Source organism: Pteropus medius, unplaced genomic scaffold (assembly GCF_902729225.1).
Source record: "Pteropus medius unplaced genomic scaffold, Ma_sr-lr_union100, whole genome shotgun sequence".
Taxonomy (NCBI): Eukaryota; Metazoa; Chordata; class Mammalia; order Chiroptera; family Pteropodidae; genus Pteropus; species Pteropus medius.
This window is the reverse complement of record NW_024352787.1, coordinates 21,971,218-21,990,385: the sequence shown is the minus strand read 5'-3', so window position 1 is coordinate 21,990,385 and position 19,168 is coordinate 21,971,218. Positions and strand designations below refer to the sequence as shown.

General features: G+C 34.7%; 1 protein-coding gene across 3 annotated transcripts in view; it reads right to left on the bottom strand.

Moving 5' to 3' along the window:
* The window catches only part of LOC120591729 (S-adenosyl-L-methionine-dependent tRNA 4-demethylwyosine synthase TYW1), a 191,984-nt gene that overhangs the window by 34,738 nt on the left and 138,078 nt on the right, over positions 1-19,168 (bottom strand). For all 3 annotated transcript variants that reach the window (XM_039849387.1, XM_039849389.1, XM_039849388.1), the window contains 2 exons: positions 14,984-15,094; positions 4,244-4,411 (listed from right to left, as the gene is read on the bottom strand). In XM_039849387.1, the coding sequence (XP_039705321.1) occupies positions 4,244-4,411; positions 14,984-15,094 (279 nt within the window). The remainder of the gene's footprint in view (positions 1-4,243; positions 4,412-14,983; positions 15,095-19,168) is intronic.

Sequence of the window (19,168 nt, the reverse complement as noted above, 5' to 3'; positions counted from 1 at the left end):
CCAAATTTTCAAAGAATTAACACCTATCTTTCTCAAACTATTCCAAAACACTGAAGAGCAGGGATGGCTCATTTTTATGAGGCCAGCATTACCCTGATTCCAAAACCAGACAATGATACTACGAAAAAAAAAAAAAAAACCAGAAAATTATTGGCCAATATTCCTGAAGAACATAGATGCAAAAATCTTCAACGAAATATTAGCACACTTAATTCAGCAATACATTAAAAAGATCATACACCATAATTAAGTGGGATTTATTCATGGGATACAAGTTTGCTTTGTACTTGCAAATCAATTAATGTGATATAGCACATAAACAAAATGAAGAATAAAAATCATATGATCATAGCAATAGATACAGAAAAAGCATTTGACAAAATCCAGCATCCATTTATGACAAAAATAAAACTCTCAGCAAAGTGGGAATAGAGGAAATATACTTCAACATAATAAAGGCCATACATGACAAAGCTACAGCTAACATCATACTCAACCGTGAAAAGCTAAAAGCATTTTCCTTGAGATTAGGAACAAGACAAGTATATCCACTTCTACCACTTTCATTCAACATTGGATCAAAAGTCCTAACAACAATTAAATAAGAAAAAGAAATAAAATGCATCCAAATTGGTAAGGAAGAAGTAAAACTGTCATTATTTTCAGAAGACATGATGCTATATATAGAAAACACTAAATAATCTACCAGAAAACTAGTAGGAGGTACGAAATTAATATTCAGAAATGGATTTCATTTTTCCACTGAAAATGTACTAGCAGAAAGAGAAATTAAGGAAACAATCCCATTTACAACGGCATCAAAAAAGTGCCCATGAATAAATTTAACCAAAAGGTAAAAGACTTGTAATTGGAAAACTATAAGATGTTGAAGAAAGAAACTGAAGAAGATACAAATAAATGGAAAAATATACTATGCTCATGAATAGGAAGAATGAACATCATTAAAATGTCCATACTACCCAAAGCAATCTACAGATTCAATGCAATCTCTATCAAAGTATCAATGGCATTCTCCACAGAACTAGAAACAAATAATCCTAAAACTATATGGTACCACAAAAAACCCCAAGTGGTTATAGCAATCTTGAGAAAGAAGAACAAAGTTGCAGGTATCAGGCTACTTGATATCAAACTATACTAAAGGCTATAGTGATCAAAAGGGTATATGGTATTGGCACAAAAAAAGACACATAGATTTTCACATTGTTAACAGAAGAGAGAATCCAGAAATAAACTCACACCTATATGGTCAATTAATCTATTATAAAGAAGTTTAGAATATACAATGAGTTAAAGACAGTCTCTTCAAGAAAGATGGTGGGAAAACTAGACAGACATGCAAAACAATGAAACTGGATCACTTTCTTACACAATTTACAAGAAAAAAACTTGAAATGGATTTAAGACTTAAATGTAAGACCTGAAACAATAAAACACCTACAGTTTACGATAGTGAACTCTTTGATGCTGCTCTTAGTAATATTTTTTTAGATATGTCTCTTTGGGAAAGGAAAACAAAAGAAAAAACAAACCAATGAAACTACATCAAACTAAAGAGATGTTGCATGATGTAGGAAACCATCAACAAAATGAAGACAACCTACTGAATGGGAGAAGACTATTGCCAGTGACACATCTGTTAAAGGTTAATACCCAAAATATATGAGAAATTCATACAACTTAACACCAAAAAAAAACAAAAAAACAAAAAAAAAAACCCTAAAACTAAAAGCAATCCAATTAAAAAATGCACAGAGGACCTGAATAGACACTTCTCCAAAGGGGACATACATGTAGCCATACAGTCATATGAAAATATGCTCAACATCATTAACCATCAGGGAAATGCAAATTAAAACCATAATGAGATATGGCAGAATAGCTATTACCAATAAATCACTAAACAATAAGTGCTGGCAGGCATGTGGAGAAAAGGGAACCTTTGTATATTGTTGGTAAGATTCTAAATTGGTGCAGCCACTATAGAAAATAGTATGGAGGTTCCTCAAAAAATTAAAACCAGAACTACAACATGACCTAGCAATTTCACTTCTGGGTATTAGAAAAAATCCAAAATACTAATTAGAAAAGACATATGCACCCCTATGTTCATTGCAGCATTATTTACAATAGACAAAATGGAAGTAACCTAGGTGTCCATTGATAGATGAATGGATAAAATATATACAATGCAATATTACTCAGCCAATGAATGAAATCCTGTCATTTGCAATAACACGGATGGACCTAGAGGGTATTATGCTAAGTGAAATAAGTCGAACAGAGAAAGACAGATACCATATAATTTCACTTATATGCAGAATCTAAAAACCGAAATAAACAAACAAAACAGAAGCAAACTCACAGATACAAAGAACATCTCAATGGTTTCCAGATGAGAATGGAATGGGGGGAACAGGTGAAAAAAGTGGAAGGGATTAAGATGTACAAATTGCCAGCTATAAAAACAGTCATGGGGATGTAATGTACAGCATAGTAAATACAGTCAATAATATTGTGATAACTATGTATGGTGTCAGATGGGTACTAAACTAATCTGGGTGACAACTTTATAAGTTATATAAATATCTAATCAGTATGTTGTATACTTGAAACTAATATAATATTGTATATGTCTACTCCAATTGAGAAATAAAAAATTACTTTAGTTAGTTATATTTGTACATACTTTAATTAACATTTCAAATACCAGGTTGCCTTTATTTCTTAATTCCTTGATGCTCTGAGGACATCTTCTCTCTAAATATTTAAGTCTGACAGACCATAGGTCAGCTATATACAATCTAACTACAATCAAAGTATGAAGGCCTTTACTTCATACTTTTTTTGAGATTAGAGCATAAGAAATTTTAATTGAGGGATTTTCACATTGTTAAATGTCATTAACCCAAGAAGCTGTTTAGGAAGTCATTTTGGTTTTGAGGAAGGAAAAAGCGAACCTTTCATGTGCAAGTTAAACCTGACTTAACTTGTATAAAAAGCATTTACAAAAGAGGTAGCCCACCCTTGATCTTTACTACCTTTTTGGTATTAATCTACCTTTGCTGTGATATAATTCACATATCATAAAATTCAGCCTTTTAAAGTATACAGTTCACTCGTTTTTAATATAGTCAGAGTTGTGCAACCAACACCATCATATAATTCCAGAATATTTTCATCATCCCAAAAAGAAATCTCATAGCTATTAGCAGTAACTTCCCTATGTACTCTTCACTCAACCCCTGGCAACCAATCTATTTCCTATCTCTATGAATTTATCTATGGTGGGCATTTCATATAAATGGAATCATACAATATGTGGCCTTTTGTGTCTGGCTTTTTTCACCTAGAATGTTTTTAAGGTTCATCCATTTCCACTTTTTAAAAACGCAATTTTGTTTTTTTAATGTGGAAGTTGAACAGAAAACTAGGCAGAGTAGTATGAACCTCTACGTATCCATCATCTAGCCTCAACAATTCTAAAGCCGTCTACACATCATGTACCTCACCTTGTAATGTTCTGAATGAAATCCAGAGGCTACATGATTTCTGTAAATACTTTCCTAAGGACATACTATTATAATAGCTACTCTATCACTGGCCATTAAAGTGAGAGTTTTCCTTCTGACTTTAATGGGCCTGCCTCTCCCAAGAACTGAATTTTTCCTTTGCTAAGTATTATTTACTTAAGAAATACACTAGATTCACATACTTCTGCCTAATAAAAGCACTAAGGGGGAAAAATGGAAATAGAGTCATGAACCAAAGCCTCAGAAAAATTTCTCCAGAGGCCAAGATTCGAAGTGATCTAAAATTTGATAATTATCTTAATATTTCTTCTGACAGAAACACTCACACTCATAGGGAGGTGGTTTACTATTTTAGCTTTCCCTTGTTATTTCAGTAAAGGACCAGAGGTTATTACAAGGATGTTTTCCTTTTGTTTTTTAGCATACACCAATCGCAAATCAGAAAGCACTTCAAGTGCCTAAAGAGGACTAAAAACAAAGTTAATTTTACACGGAAAAGAGAGTTAATTTTACTTGGAAAAGAGCCCAACAGACAGAATTTAGAATTTTCTTAATGTTCGTTTTAGGAAAGCTAGCAAATAAGCAGGAATTTGCTGATTCATGATTAAGTGAGCAGAAACTAAGTGAAAAAAGAAGAAACGAGAAGATAAGGGTGGGAGAACAATGCTTATTTGAGATACTCTTCTTACCTTTTTGTGAGCTATCAGGAGGCAATTGGAATGTTCATGTTCACAAGCAATTTCATAGTCAGGGATCAGGTCCACCAATTCACAGACAAAGCGTACCACTTCTTCATGCCAAGGCACATTGGCCATAGTAAGACTGCTTGCTGAACTCTCTCCACAGTAGGTAACACCCTGTGGAAACATTACAACAGTTAGAGACATTACAGACCTACTTAAATGCACTCTAAAATGTATTTTAGAGTGAAGAAAGTGATAAAAGATGATAAAATTTGCTTAGGAGCTAATATGAGTAGTTACTGACAAAAATAGCACTAGAGTTCCCAGGCCAATGTTCCTTCTCTACTCAATGACAATGCTGGCTCTTGGGTACCTGTGTGTTGTGTCATGTCATAATCTATGCATTAAGGTCACAATAATATATTTGAACCAATATCTTTCCATTCAGATTCGTTTGGGCAGTCTAATAGATTCTCAAGGGATTATTATCTCCTAGTATAATAATTCAGAGATAGTTGACAACCATAAAAATTCACTGAAAAATTTATTCACTGGGAAAATAAAGTGAGCTTCCATCTTTCAGTATAGTTTAGATTCGAGGTTGGTAAATTTTCTGTAAAGGGCTGAATAAAGATCCTGTTATTATTCTTTATTCTTAAAGAATACCACTTTGTAATGCATTTTGCATAAGGATATATAAAAAGAAGAATCATGCCAAATAGGAAATATATTTGTGGATATACATATATACATTTAAACACACCTACACATACATACATGCATCTCACCTCTACAGAAATTCCTATTCAGTACATATGCAGTGAGATAACTGCTTCTGTTTTGAACTCTACCTGACAGCCCATATATTACAAACCCTGAAATTTTATAACTAAGTTCTCTATTTGCTGATTACATAATGATAAATGATTAATTTTCTAATAATAAGGGATATCTTAACTTTGCAGGCTCTTCAAATACACCAGAATCAAATTTTCCTAACAAATTGTTTGCTATTCTAGATATGCTGCTACTAAGTAGAGAATCATGGAAATAAAAAAATATGCACCACTCACACAGACTCTCTGTCTCTTACTTTCTCTCTCACACACAGACACACCTACCCATACACATATTAAAGGGGGGCAGAATGATATTAAATGAAAAACTCACAAATGAACACTACAGAGTGACCATGACCCTACTGACGGCAGAGCTGAGACCTGGCCAAAAACTCATGATCTCTGCAAAATGCTCTATTCCAGATGGCTGTTGCAAAACATTACAAAAATTGAGATAACTGTTGCTGACCATAAACTACAAGCAACCCAACTTAATTACAGTAAACACGAGAACCTTCTCTACTTTGCCAATGATTTATAGAATTCATTAAATTGAGTCTGAGTTTTAGGTGAATTACAAAAGCAAATAATAGAAATAATTTTAAAAATCTTTAAGAAAGCATAGATGAAAAATTGTGCTAAACATACTCAAATGTATAAAAAATATGAAAATAATTTACTGATAGGTCAAAATAGTCATAAAAATGAACTTTACTTCAATTTAAATACTGTTTATAATGTGTGAATTATATGAAGAGCCATGTATATAGTAACTAATTCAAAGGAATTTATTTTTAATATTTAAAAGTTCGCTGAAGCAGAGATTTTAGACAAGATCTTATATTCATGACAATGGCTTTGGAAGATATTTCAATATTTCTTATTCAGCAATAATAAATAATGAAACATCAAGCAGAGATTTGGTTTGGAAATGAAATTAAAGAATGAATGCCATAGTTCATTACTATGCCTTCACATAACACTTTTCTATAGATTCACATAATGGTTTATAGCACTTTAGAAAGCACTTTTGCGGCAGCCTGACCCTGCCGGACCATTTCCTTCTCCAACGAGTTAGTTCTGACCGCACCCACCCCCACCCCCTTCCCAGGACTCTCTGACTGACACAGCTCTCTTCTCTGCTCTGGCTACTTCATTTCATCCTACACTCTAGTATACTGATGACTTGCCCTGACTTTATTCTTGAACACACTTAACCCTGAATTGCCTAAAAATGCTTTATTTTCTCTCATATTATGGCTGTTTGACACCTTCTGATCCCACCACCACCCCCACACCTGCCCAATTTATCACCAGCACCAAGTTCTTCCCTCACAACTTTTAAAAAAGAATAATCTCAAGAAAACAGATGGGTACGATGTGGCAAATGAAAAGCAGTCACTAACTCCAGAATCTACAGGTTGAGGAATGACAAGGAGACCCAAAAAAACTTCTTGAAGAACAGGTCTATCTATGCACTTTCAAGTTCCTAGTGAAAGTTATAACAAAGGAATTCCCAGAACACTGGTCTTATCTATCTACAGATCTTTTATCTTGCAGGTGTGACAAGAGTTTCCAAAAGGCCATTTAGAGATCTATAGGGTGTGGTCAATCTATAACTGGCTGAGTGGATCATTTCTGTAGGCCCTTCCCTTTGCATTTTTCAGATGCCTCCTCTCCTCTCTTAGAAGGATATATATCAGATTGTAAACAGTGTTCTATTTGGTAGAAGAGAAAGAAAAGGCTTATTAATTTTTTTAATACTTCTGTGTTATGCAAATTATTTCAATGAGCATATATATTGCTTTTATAATTCAAATGATTGAAATGAAATCAGTAAATGGAGAAGGCATCCTTTCTTGTTTAATAGGGTTAAACTATTTCATGTTTGAAAAGGTCACTTTTTGTTGTTATTAATTAAAATAAAATTTTTCTCTACTGGAGGAGTTTTAAAAAATAATAATAATAAACCTCTAAAAAAATATTTGATGAGAGCTAGCAATATGGCAGGCTAAAATAACCTCAAACTCCTCCAAAAACAAACACGTAGAAGTAAATATGTTATGGTAAACATACTCCTGAGAGCACAGCTGATCTGTTGGATCTGTAAGATTCCTTAGGGCTTAGATGAGAGACCACCCAGGTCTTTCACAGCTCTGGCAAAGACAGGACTTGGGTTTAAAGGACAGAACACTAGGCCCTTTTATCTTCAGTGAAAGGCCGAATAGGACAAAATTTACCCACTGACACAAAATGGCACTTGGAAGCCTGTGCCTTACCTATGCTCTTGGTAAAAAGAAAAAAGTCTCCAGGACTTATCCCTCAAAAGGGGTTGTCATTAAAATTTAAGTGTAATGTAAGAAAGTGGCATGAGAACTACATAGATTGACTCAATGTTAAACCAGGTTGTATTCAGAGCCTGCTACGTGCTGCTAGACAGGAAACTTGGTTGATCCGCATAGGGCCAAACCACAGGAAGATTCCTGCTGAGATCAGGAACTACTTCCCCACGCCTTTAACACTGCATACTTATACCATGAAAGGAAAACAGATATAAACCCAATTCCTCAAACATACGGGGTCTCATTCTGACTTTGAGAGACCACATCTCTGTGAAGCTTTATTCTCTCTCTAATAAACTTTCCTCTTTGTCTCTTACTCTGGCTCACACTTAAATTCTTTCCAGCGCAGAGTCAAGAACCCTCACTCTTGGCGGGTGTACACCTTGAATACCCCCACTTGGGGAGATTTGCCCTGTTCTGCATCAATAGTACCTCGAGGTCACATAAATGCTCTGAAAATGTGAAATTAATAGTACAAATTGACCCCTAAGCTAGTGATATGCCTGGGGCTCTCTGCAGAAGCAAACGAAATACTGTTCATATCCTTTTGTTAAGGGTGGAAAATTTTCAAGTGAGCCAACTAGCTAAATCAGCTACAGGGAAGAAATATCTTTAGATACCAGAAGTTGTCCTACTTGCTTAGGTGTGGTTTAGGAGGTGTATTGTATAAGATATGAAGATGGCCAATGTCTGCTTCTATAATCCACTTACTTGTTAACCAGGGTGTGGTACTAGGTGATGTATTGTGCTAATGGCCAACTTCTGCTTCTGTAATCTGCTTGCTTGTTCTAGGCTTTATAACTGCCTCACTCTCAAACCCTGGGGCTGATCTCCTCTAACCCTGCGGGGGTAGAGAGTCAGTCCCCGGGCTAATAAAGGCTCATAATTAATCTCAATTGGCTCCCTGGGTCTCAGAATCATTCGCGCCACAACACTTTGTATTTCCTGAACACATGTCTATGTGGGGAGTGCTGGAATCTCTCATAGTCTACACACACTGGAGTCTCAAGTGGGGGAGAGGGAAGAGCACAGCTTTGCTACATTCCTGAAAGGTGCTGAAGGAGCCTAGGACTGGTTACTAAATCCTCCTTGAGGCTAAACTTCCTCAAGATTAAAGTTAGAATAGCAGCAATTTAATAGCTTTGTTTTGACAATTCAGTGGTGTAATGGATCTGTCTGGATTCAGTAAATGTTTAGCTCACTTTCCATTAAGCACATTTATTTAAACTAAATCAATAAAAGCTATTTCTTTATTATATTGATTTCTTCTTTTCTTTCATTGCTAGTTTTGTAAAATATTTTTGTTATATTCCCTGTAAATTAACATATATTTTAGCTTCATTAGGTTCGAATAGGCCTTTATTTGCTTGCTGAGTATCTTAACTATCATTGTTGGCTTGCTTGTTTGTGAAAGTGTGTTTCGTGTTACAAACATCTGCCTCACTGAAAAACTTTCATAACACACTATTTATAAATGAAATACTGTCTTTGTATCCTCTGCCTAGCATTGTACCTTGAGAATAGTAAGTGCTCAGTAATTATTTGTTGTCAAATGATTTAGAACTCTCTTATCCCTAGCGCTGTAACTGTCTACAGAGCTCAAGCCTTGCAGAATGCATCTTGCAAAACAGATATTTTAGCACAGCCTTACTCTTTCTTCACACAGAGGTAAGGAATAGTACCAGTTGTTAATGTATGTAGCAACACCTAGCCAGTGTTTTATCAGTTGGTTCATGATTGTTAATGTCAACTTAAATGTCCAAACCTGTAGAGAATTTTAATGAGTTTATTTGAGCCAAACTGATGACAATTGCTGGGAAGCAAAATCTCAACAGATTAAGAAAATGCTCTGGAGAATGGCAGTTTTGCAGCTTATTTTATATATTAGAATCAAAGGAGGAGATGTAAGGAGGGTTCACTAGTGGCAGATTAAGGGGGCAGGAGAAAGCAAAGTGAAAAATTCTCGGATTGGATAAAAAAACAGAGGGGCACATACTTCTTTTACATTGGTGGGTAGAGGAGAGTTAAAAATTAACATTTACAGCATATAGAGATGGTATACAGAGACAAGATAACCATGAGGGGTTCTGTGGTCTTGTGCTCTGGTGTAGTAGTGGGTTGTGCCCTGAGGGGTCTGGAAAAAAGGGATTACTCTAACATTCCAAGGGCACCTTACCTTAGATGCAAAAAGACAATAGACAGGCTCACTTAAGGTAAAGATTGACCTTTGTCAAGAGAGCAGCAGGCTCAGGATGTGACTACTCGCCATGACCTGTTTTTGGTTAGAAATTTTTATGTTCAGATCATCCTATGTGGTTACTTTCAGTCTCTGAGTTTGTAGGGCTCGCCATGCTGGCCTCTCTTAAGTGTGTCATGTTACTGCGTGGCCTTTTTTTTTACCATCCACATTAAAGAGTAGAAAAATCCTGAATTATGTGAATGAAATGTTATATTAGATCAGAAAAGAGCTGTGGGATTTATTATCATAGAACAACTCGTTACTCGATCTTTAAGTCATTCAGCATAGATTGGTTGGGGGTACAGAGAAGAACAGGCACACCTCCTGCCCTCTGAGAGTTCAGAATTTAGACCATTATACCAGATATGCACAATATATGATGATATTGGGGTCAGCTGGGGCTCCCGACTGGAGATTATAGAGATGATAGGCAGCTTAGCCAGGTAAAAACTGAGTGCTGAGTGGGCAGTCCAGTAAGAAGGCCTTGAGGCCATGCTGAGAAGCTTGGGCTGATTTTGAAGGGTAGCTGTTGAAGCATTTTTAGAGTATAGGAATGACATGTTAGTATATCACTGCAAAAAGTCATAAAGACATTTGTTTTCTCATCAAACTATAGGGGATAAAAACAGTACCGGGAGTCCTTTGATATCAGTCAGTTTAATTAGAATACCAAGCTGCCAAAATACTGCTCTGCCCACAGATCTTGAATCCCCATGTAAACTTTCAGCTAGTAAATAAAGACCTTACGGCTCCCATCTCCTACAGCAGAGAGATTCATGAAAAAGGCACCCCTCGCAGCCCCCACCAAAACTCTCCCTCCCCATTCTGAGTCATGAGGTACACGTAAGACCTCAGACAAAGGAATTATGTACCCCTTGCACGGACACTGCAAAGATATATAAATTGTAAGAAATATAACTAGGAGGGAGCTTGTGCGTTGGTGCTGTTAAGCCCCATGTGCTCTGCCAGCTAATAAATTCTCCTTCCTCCAACAAAGATGTCTGAGCGTCCAATTTCCTCCGTCAGGTGTTGCTTCCTGCAACACTTCCATACTTTTCTTACATAAATATCTAAACATATACAATTAAAATGTAATCAAATTGTTACTGGTTCTGGGGAATCCTGGAACTCCTGGACCTCGGTTCTTGGCATTGGTCAACAAAGAATTGAAGGCAGACACCTAGAAATTTATTGTATGCAAGCCAGCTTTATTAAAAGCAAAAGTACACTTTTAGAAGGGAAAAGAGGCAGCCATGAGTGGTCAGCCTTGAAAACAAAGTAAGCTCACTGAAAAGGGAGAGTAAGCTGCCAAAAGTGGTCAGCCCCAAAGAACTTCTGCCAAGCAAAAGTACACCCGCAGAAGGGAAAGCAGACAGGCTCAAGGGAGAGCTGCCCCACCCATAGTGGGGCTGGGAATTTTATCTATTAATCTATTAATGGGTGGAATATTCATGATTTTGAATGGTCACTTCATGGAAAGAAGGTGTTTTTTTCTGGAATTAAGGTGTTTTTTCTTACCATGTTTGGGCTTTTCAGAACTGTCATGGCATCAGATGCATGATGGGTACAGCCTTAACTGCAATGCTAATTTATTACAATGATCGTATAATGAAGCAAAGGTGAATTCTAGGTCACACCAGATGTACTTCTGTGCATGCCTACGTTAGGGACTTTCCCTATTCCCATTATTTTCCCCTTTAGCAGGAAGTTTTAAACTACAAAACTGCTTCGCTACTTCAAAGCTATTGTTCAAGGCTGTTTTTCATTTTAGTGGCTCTGGGGAGGGGTCCTGATATCATTACTACCTCAAAATAATAAATATTATTCTATAACTTGTTCTGTTTGTTAGTAGCATATTATATTCTGTAAACATCCCTCTTCCTACTTCAGTTTAAGGAAGGTACTTCATTAACTCATTAGATAAATGACAGCTAAATTTCATAAAGCATGTGACCCAATCCCAATGGCCCAAGCACTTCATACTATAATACTGCAGGTCTGTAAGAGACAAGGTGACTATCACCATGCTTTCCTCTGATAAAACACAAACTGTTATCTACTACCCTATATTTTATCATTTAAATAAGACAGCTATATTGTGGTTAGATTATTTATTTCTCCAAGAATTTAAAAATAAAATCTTTCAATGTAGTTCTATTACTTTAGTAGACTTTGCCTAGTTCAATAAGATATCTATTTGTGAAAATAGCATATCAATATCAAATTTTATCCCTGTGCTTTGACAAGGCCTGGCACATGGAGAGACCTCAAGAATATTTGTTGATGCAGGGATAAAATAATAAAATAGAAATACTGTTTGAAAGAAACTATGTTATTATGACATCTCAGGTACAGACAGGAGGCTTTATCTATTTAGTTATGCTACTAGTTTGCCCAACTAAAAACTATCTGTCAGAAAATTACACTGTTCATACCGGAGCCAACTTTCTTTTTTTGTAGCCATCTTCCTTTAAAAAAAATAATATTTCTTGAGTCTTTTCAGATTATAAAATATCTCATTCATTATAGAAAACATGACTGCAAAGAAAGAAATAGAAAATGAAAAAGAAGGTGGCCATGTGCTATATCCAAGTTGCTTTATAACATTTTAGTGCAACATAATTTGAGGCAGTATTCTTTGAGAATTAAATCATAAATTTAAACACTACTAATCCCTGATGTTGGTAAGGTTTTCTTAAGCCAATACATATATTTCAGATGTAGTTTGTATCTTTGCATCATTAATATTAATTATTAATAGCAATTTCAAAGAAAAGAGTGTCTTTGACCTGATTCGACAAAATGCCACACACTCAGCAGTATTTCATCTGTTCCCACCTTCCACTTCTTCAGAGTAAGTAACAAAGAAAGATAAACTTACTAAAAACAGCTTTAAAAATCTGATATATACACTGATATGACACAGAGTATATTCAGCTTCATATACATAAACTAAAGAGTGGGGTTTTCAGAGACTGGGTAAATTTTCCGGTCACTGTCTCTCATTTCGTGGATTCTTAGAAAGCCATCTACATCTTAACACTCAATAGTTGTAAGTACCATCTCATGCTGATGACTTCCAAATCGTTACTGTCAGCCCTGTCTTATCCCTGACCTCCAGGCTTATATAACCTATGGCCTATTTGAACCTATACTTGGATATTTAAAAAATACCTCAAATTTAATAAGGCCAGCATATAACTCATGAAATTCCCCCCTTAAACTTACCTCCTTCCCATACTGGTCTTTCCATCTCAGTAAATTGTTCCACATCCACACAACTTTTTAAGCCAAAAACCCAGTGCTATTCTTGTTTCCTTTTGTTCTTTCCTTCTTTACACATCATCTAGCAACGAGTTCTGTTAGTTGTACTTCCAAATTTTACCCCAAATGCAGCCACTCTTCTCCAACTATATTACCAATGGACCTCTCCAAGCCATCACATCTCTTGCTTAGATTAAGCTGTAGCTTTGTAACTGGTATACCTACTTCTACTACTTCTCTATATAATCCACTCATGACTACAGCAAGGTGATCTTTTAAAATCATAAATCAGATTGCATCACTCTCCATCTTAAAACCCTTTCATTGACACTTAGTATGGAGAAAAGCTTATCATGAAACTGAGTATAAAATCCAATTTTCTTATCCTTGTTTGAAAAGCCTAACGAAGTCTGGCCCAGCACAGCTTTCTGATTCATCTTGCATTACTGCCAACTCCAACTCCGCCAGAGAGATCACATGAGACCTCTGTACTTTAGCTTAACCATCTTACAAAATGCTCTGACCCCAAGCTTTTTCATATGGTGTTGCTGCTTAGTATTTAAGTACAGTTATGAAAAAATCATCTCAGAAAAGCCCTCCTTTTTATGAAATCTAGAATAGCCAACACAATATCTAGCAAAACAATATACATATTTACCCTTTTAAACATCAGTCCACTTATAGGAATCCATCCCAAAGAAACACTCGCAATAATATACACAGACAACCAGACACTACATGTCTCCTGCTGGAAGTATACAATACCACCAATGAAATAATCTTGAAATGCAAACAAACACACACACACACACACACACACACACACACACACACACACTTGAATCTATTCAGTCCTCTCTTGATCTAACTACCAATTCATAGGAAATACAGGAGAGGAAAATGTAAGCAGCAAAACAAAATATAAATACAGGGAACTAGGCAGGATATATAATCCATTTTCTTCAACAAAATAAGTTGCAAGGAGGAAAAAACATATGGAAGAAGAACTAACAGATTAAAATAAATTTAAGAGAAAAATAATCAAATTACAATGAATGGTCCTTATTTGGATCCAAATTCAAAAATACTGCTGAAATAACTGGTCAAGTTTGAAACCTTTTATGTTCCAATACCTAAAGATTACTGTTAAAGTTGTTTAGTTATGAAAACAGTATTTTGAATAGGTGTTTAAAATAAGTGCATATCTTTTATATATATTGAAACATCGTTATGAATAAATGATATAATGTGGAGATTTGCTTCAAATAATAGGTAACAGCAGAGAAAATGGGTAGGGGTGTAGATGAAATAGGAGTTGATAATTTTTGAAGCTGGGTGATGGATGAACGGGGTTCATTAGACTGAAGTCTATTTCTGAATAAGTTTGAAGTTTTCTATACTAAAAATTTATTTAAAAGCCAATCAATTACTCAATATAACACTATTTTATTTTTCAGTATATTAATGTTATTGCAGTTAACCCTTGAACAATATAGGTTCAAACTGCACAGGTCCACTTAGAGGCGAATTTTTTCAATAAATACTATAAATATATTTTCTCTTCCTTATGATTTTCTTAATAACATTTTTCTTTCCTCTAGATTACATTATTATAAGAACACAGTACATAACATAAGAATACAGTATATAACATGCAAATATGTGTTAATCAACTGTTTATGTTATCAGTAAGGCTCTGATCAACAGTAGGCTATTAGTAGTTAAGCTTTTGAGAAGCCAAAAGTTATACATGGATTTTCAACTGTGCAGGGGGTTGGCACTCCTAACCCTGCATTGCTCAAAGATCAGCTGTATGTAGTTTTTAATTATTTTGTGTTGGTTGCCTACCTCTCACTAAAATATAAGCTTTGTGAGAACGAATGCTTAGTCTTTACCGTTATTATCCTCAATGCCTAGAATAGTGCCAGGTTCTTGATTAATATTTCTGAGTGAATAAACAAAACATACGGGATCTCTTGTAGAGTTTTAAAGATTTTTAACTCCATTATGGTGAACAAAGCTTCATGTGAAATGTACACAGCAATAGCCAGCACCAGCTTACCTTTACTTCGATGAAGTCAGGACTCCCTAGGGACACCAACTCAGCATAGGCTTGGAGTTCATCCACATTCCACGCTTTCACTAGAGTCAGTCTGTAGACAGTACGTTGTTGCTAAAACAAAGGAAAAGCCAACTTTGTTTTTATTTTGGTAGAAGTCATACCTAGGAAGACTTTCAAATTTCTTCAACCCATAGAGAACCCAAGTAAGGTGAAGTCCAGCACGAACTTATATCAACTGAAGTTATATTATGTAGAAAGATGAAAAAAGTGTAAAGAAAGCAATAAGATTCCCATAAACCTTATAATAGTGCAAATATTGGCATATTTCTTTCACTCACAATATCTAACACCGTATCAGGTACCCAAAAGTTTCTTGACAAATACACACTGAATTAGCAATAAGACAAGAATAAGAATTATGAGATAGTATACAAAAAATAATTACTTGTCAGTGATATTTTAGACTGTCAAAAATTAATTCAAATAACAATTCGTCTTCCAGGTACCAATCACTCAAGTTGTTTATGATAGGAATTTCTAATTACTCTTGTCCTCTTTTCTGCATTCTCATTATTTAATGATCTCTTGTTAGCAGAACACGCACATTTACAAACTGTCAATGTTGCCATTTGTTTGCCATATAACCAAAAGAAGTACTGGTTTTCTGAAAAGCAATTAGACAATAGTCATCGAAGTCTTTTAAAAGCTTATACCCTTTGACTTTGTAGCTCCCTTCCAGCACCCAAGACAAACTATTACAAGTTCAGAGACTTATTTAAACATTATTAATGATAGTTTAAAATCTAAAGGAATGGTGGGGGCAGGATATGTGATTTGCCTATAACCAATCAACTATGTCAAAGGCAATATGATGCATGTGGTTATGTGTACGTAATTACATCCACCCACCTGCAGCAAGAAACCAGTAATACCTATGCTGCTAAACCTCCAACCATGCTGTAAGTAGCAGAACTCAAAATACTCCAGAGAAAAACAAAGTGAGGTGAGAGAGAAACAAAGTGGTACCAATCTCTTTACTTTTGTGTTTGATGATTTCCATGATTAGCAAAAAAGAAGAAACACTTTAAATCTTTAATAAAGAAAACCAAAAGATATTTAATGAATAGTATTAGGCAGCCATACAAGAAAATGTACTCGAAATTATTATTTAAATGCAGTATATAATGAAAAGATAGAAATCATCCAGATTTCCTTTACATAGCTAGAATTCACCAAATGCTAAAAACAAAATGGTAAGACTGCAGACCAATCTCACTTTTACTTATATACGCAAAAATCTCATAAAAATTTTAGCAAATAAAATTCAACATTATGTTAAAAATTCTAGGAATGCAAAGATGATTCACTATTAAGCTATATATTAATAGAATTCATCACATTGATAGTTCAATACAGAAAAGCCATGCAATCATCTGCATAGATACACAAAGACATTTGATATAGCTTAAAAGCTATCTGTAATTTGAAAACAAAACATATCGAAACATATCAAATAAACATATTGAAAACCATTTGGTAAACTCAAAAATTAAAAAAAAACACATCCTTAACATAAAGAAAACACTCTCTAGTCAATAGTCAATGTTTTTAGTGGTTTAAAAGAGAGGCATTCCCATTAAGTCAGACTAACAGAAGGATGTCCACTCTGTTACTTTTATAAACACATCTCTGAAAGTTAAAATCAAAGCAATAAGGCAAAAACAAGAATTACTGGATAGTACATAAAAAATACATACTTGCAAATGATATAACTGGCTTCTTGGAAATCTAAGAAAAATTAGATTATGTTCAAATAAAAAATAAATAAACAGCTTTTCTAGCATAGTAGTGGGGTAAATATGGACTCTCAGGCCAGATTAATCCCAGACCATATGCTAGCTATCTTTACATCTATCCTCAGTTTCTACCTGCGTAAAATGAGGGTTTTACATAGGATTAAAAGTGTTAATCCATGCAGCACTTAGAACTAAGCCCAGCAGCAGTTAGTCATATCAAGTATTAGCTACTATATGCCATTATATGCTGCATATATACAATTACAATTTGCAAGGCAAAGAAAATTCTACTTGGAATTGTAAAATACATCTTTAAAATACCTAATGATTAATTTATGAAAAAACATGGACAGTAAATAAACTAAACTTTCTGAGAGACCATAACATAAACTCACCTACATAGAGAGCCATGATAGATTTATAAATATAATGTAATGCCACAATGTAATAAACTGGCAATGATATCAAGAGTTAACAATGAGTTAGCATTTACTATGTGCCAGGTGTTGCTGTAAGTACTTAATATCTTACCCCAAATTCCAATATTTGTCTAATCTTTACAATTCTTACAAAATAGTTTTGATTATTATCTTCGCATTACAATTACAGAATTGAGGCCTAGAGCTATTAAATTTCCCAAAATTTACACAGCTGGAAAGCAGCAAAGCCCAAATATGAACCCAAGTGGTATGAATCCAGGGCAGGCCCTCTTTTACTTTCCTAAACCTTTTTAAATTGTGAAATGAAACATATAAAAAATATATACATAAAACATGAATGTATATATAGCTCAAGGGATTAAGATAAAGAAAACACCCATCTACTATCCACTCCCTATGCACCCAATATATTTAACATCCTGACTTTAACATTATAGTTTAGATTTTTGCCTATGTTTGAAATTTATATAAATGGAATCATGTATTCTTTTATGTATTGCTTCTGTCATTCAACATTGTATTTATAAATTTGTCCATGTTCTGTATGTTGAGATTTGTTCATTTTCTTTCTTATCTAGTATTCTATTATATGAATATACAACAGTTTATCAAACATTCCCCCGATGACAGACATTTGGATTATTTACACTTTTTAGCTATTATAAAACAATGCTGTTTTCTCTTATAACACTAAAGTTTACTTGTGCCTGTTTTAAGAAACTGTATGAAATGCTATTATGCCATATATTCTTTTATGTCTGGTTTCTTTCACTGAATTTGATGTATGTAAGATTATCCAAGCTGTTTTATGTAGCTGTAGATATTTTCATTACTGTTTAATACTCTATTTTATGAATATACTACTAATAAAAGTTGTTTGTTCTCAGTTGGGACTCTTAGAAAATAATGTTGCAATGAGTATTACTGTACTTGATTCTTGATGCACAATGGCACATATTTTTTCTTGGATGTGCCTAAGAGTGGAAATGCTGGGTTATAGGATGTGTATACATTCAACTTTAGCAGATACTGTAAAACTGATTCCCAAAGTCATTTTACCTGCAGTGTAACAGAGTTCCAGTATTTATGCTTCTTCAACAACTCTTGCTGTTCTTAGTTTTTTAAATCTTAGCCACTTTTGCATTGTTTTAGTCTGTATTTGCCTGATTACTATTGAAGTTGAGTATGTTTCTGGCCATTTGGATCTCTATTCTTGTGAAGTACCTGTTCAAGTGTTTTGAATATTTCTCCATAGGGATATCTGTCTTTTTTCTGCTGGACCCAACGCCCGCCTCTCTCCCACCCCAATTCTTTATACATTCTAGATATAAGAGCTCTGTTATAAATGTGTTGGGAACGTTTTCATCTACTCCATGGCTTTCCTTTTCACTTTCTTCATATTATTTGATCAATAGAAATAAGTAATTTTAGTACATTAACCTTTTAATCTATAGCATGCTTATGTTCAGACTGCCAAAGACAAAGAGAAGCATATGGGATTACTGAAAAAGGAATGTTATTAGATTCAATTTGATTAGATTTTATTTCAAATGATCGACTTCACATTTGGGTTTCACTGTGTCTGTGGTGAGCTTGCTCTGGTGTCAACTGTGAGGGTTTAAACATGAATCTCTGTGCCTCTGTAAAGTAGGGAGAATACTAGTATCTGTATCTTATTATTGTAAAGTTAAAAGAACTAAAAGAAATAAAAGACTGAGAACATGGTCCAGCACCTCAAAAAAGTATGAATAAATTTCAGCTACCATCATTACCACAACTACCTGCAGCTTCACAGATTCATTCATTTACAGAGGCATCAATTCAACCAACAGTCACTGGGTCTCTCTATATACCAGGCATATTTCTAGGTGCTGAAGTTACAGAAGTAAACAAAGCAAAGTGCTGACTGTTTGTAATTTACATTCCAATCTAGTAAATAAACAAAACCG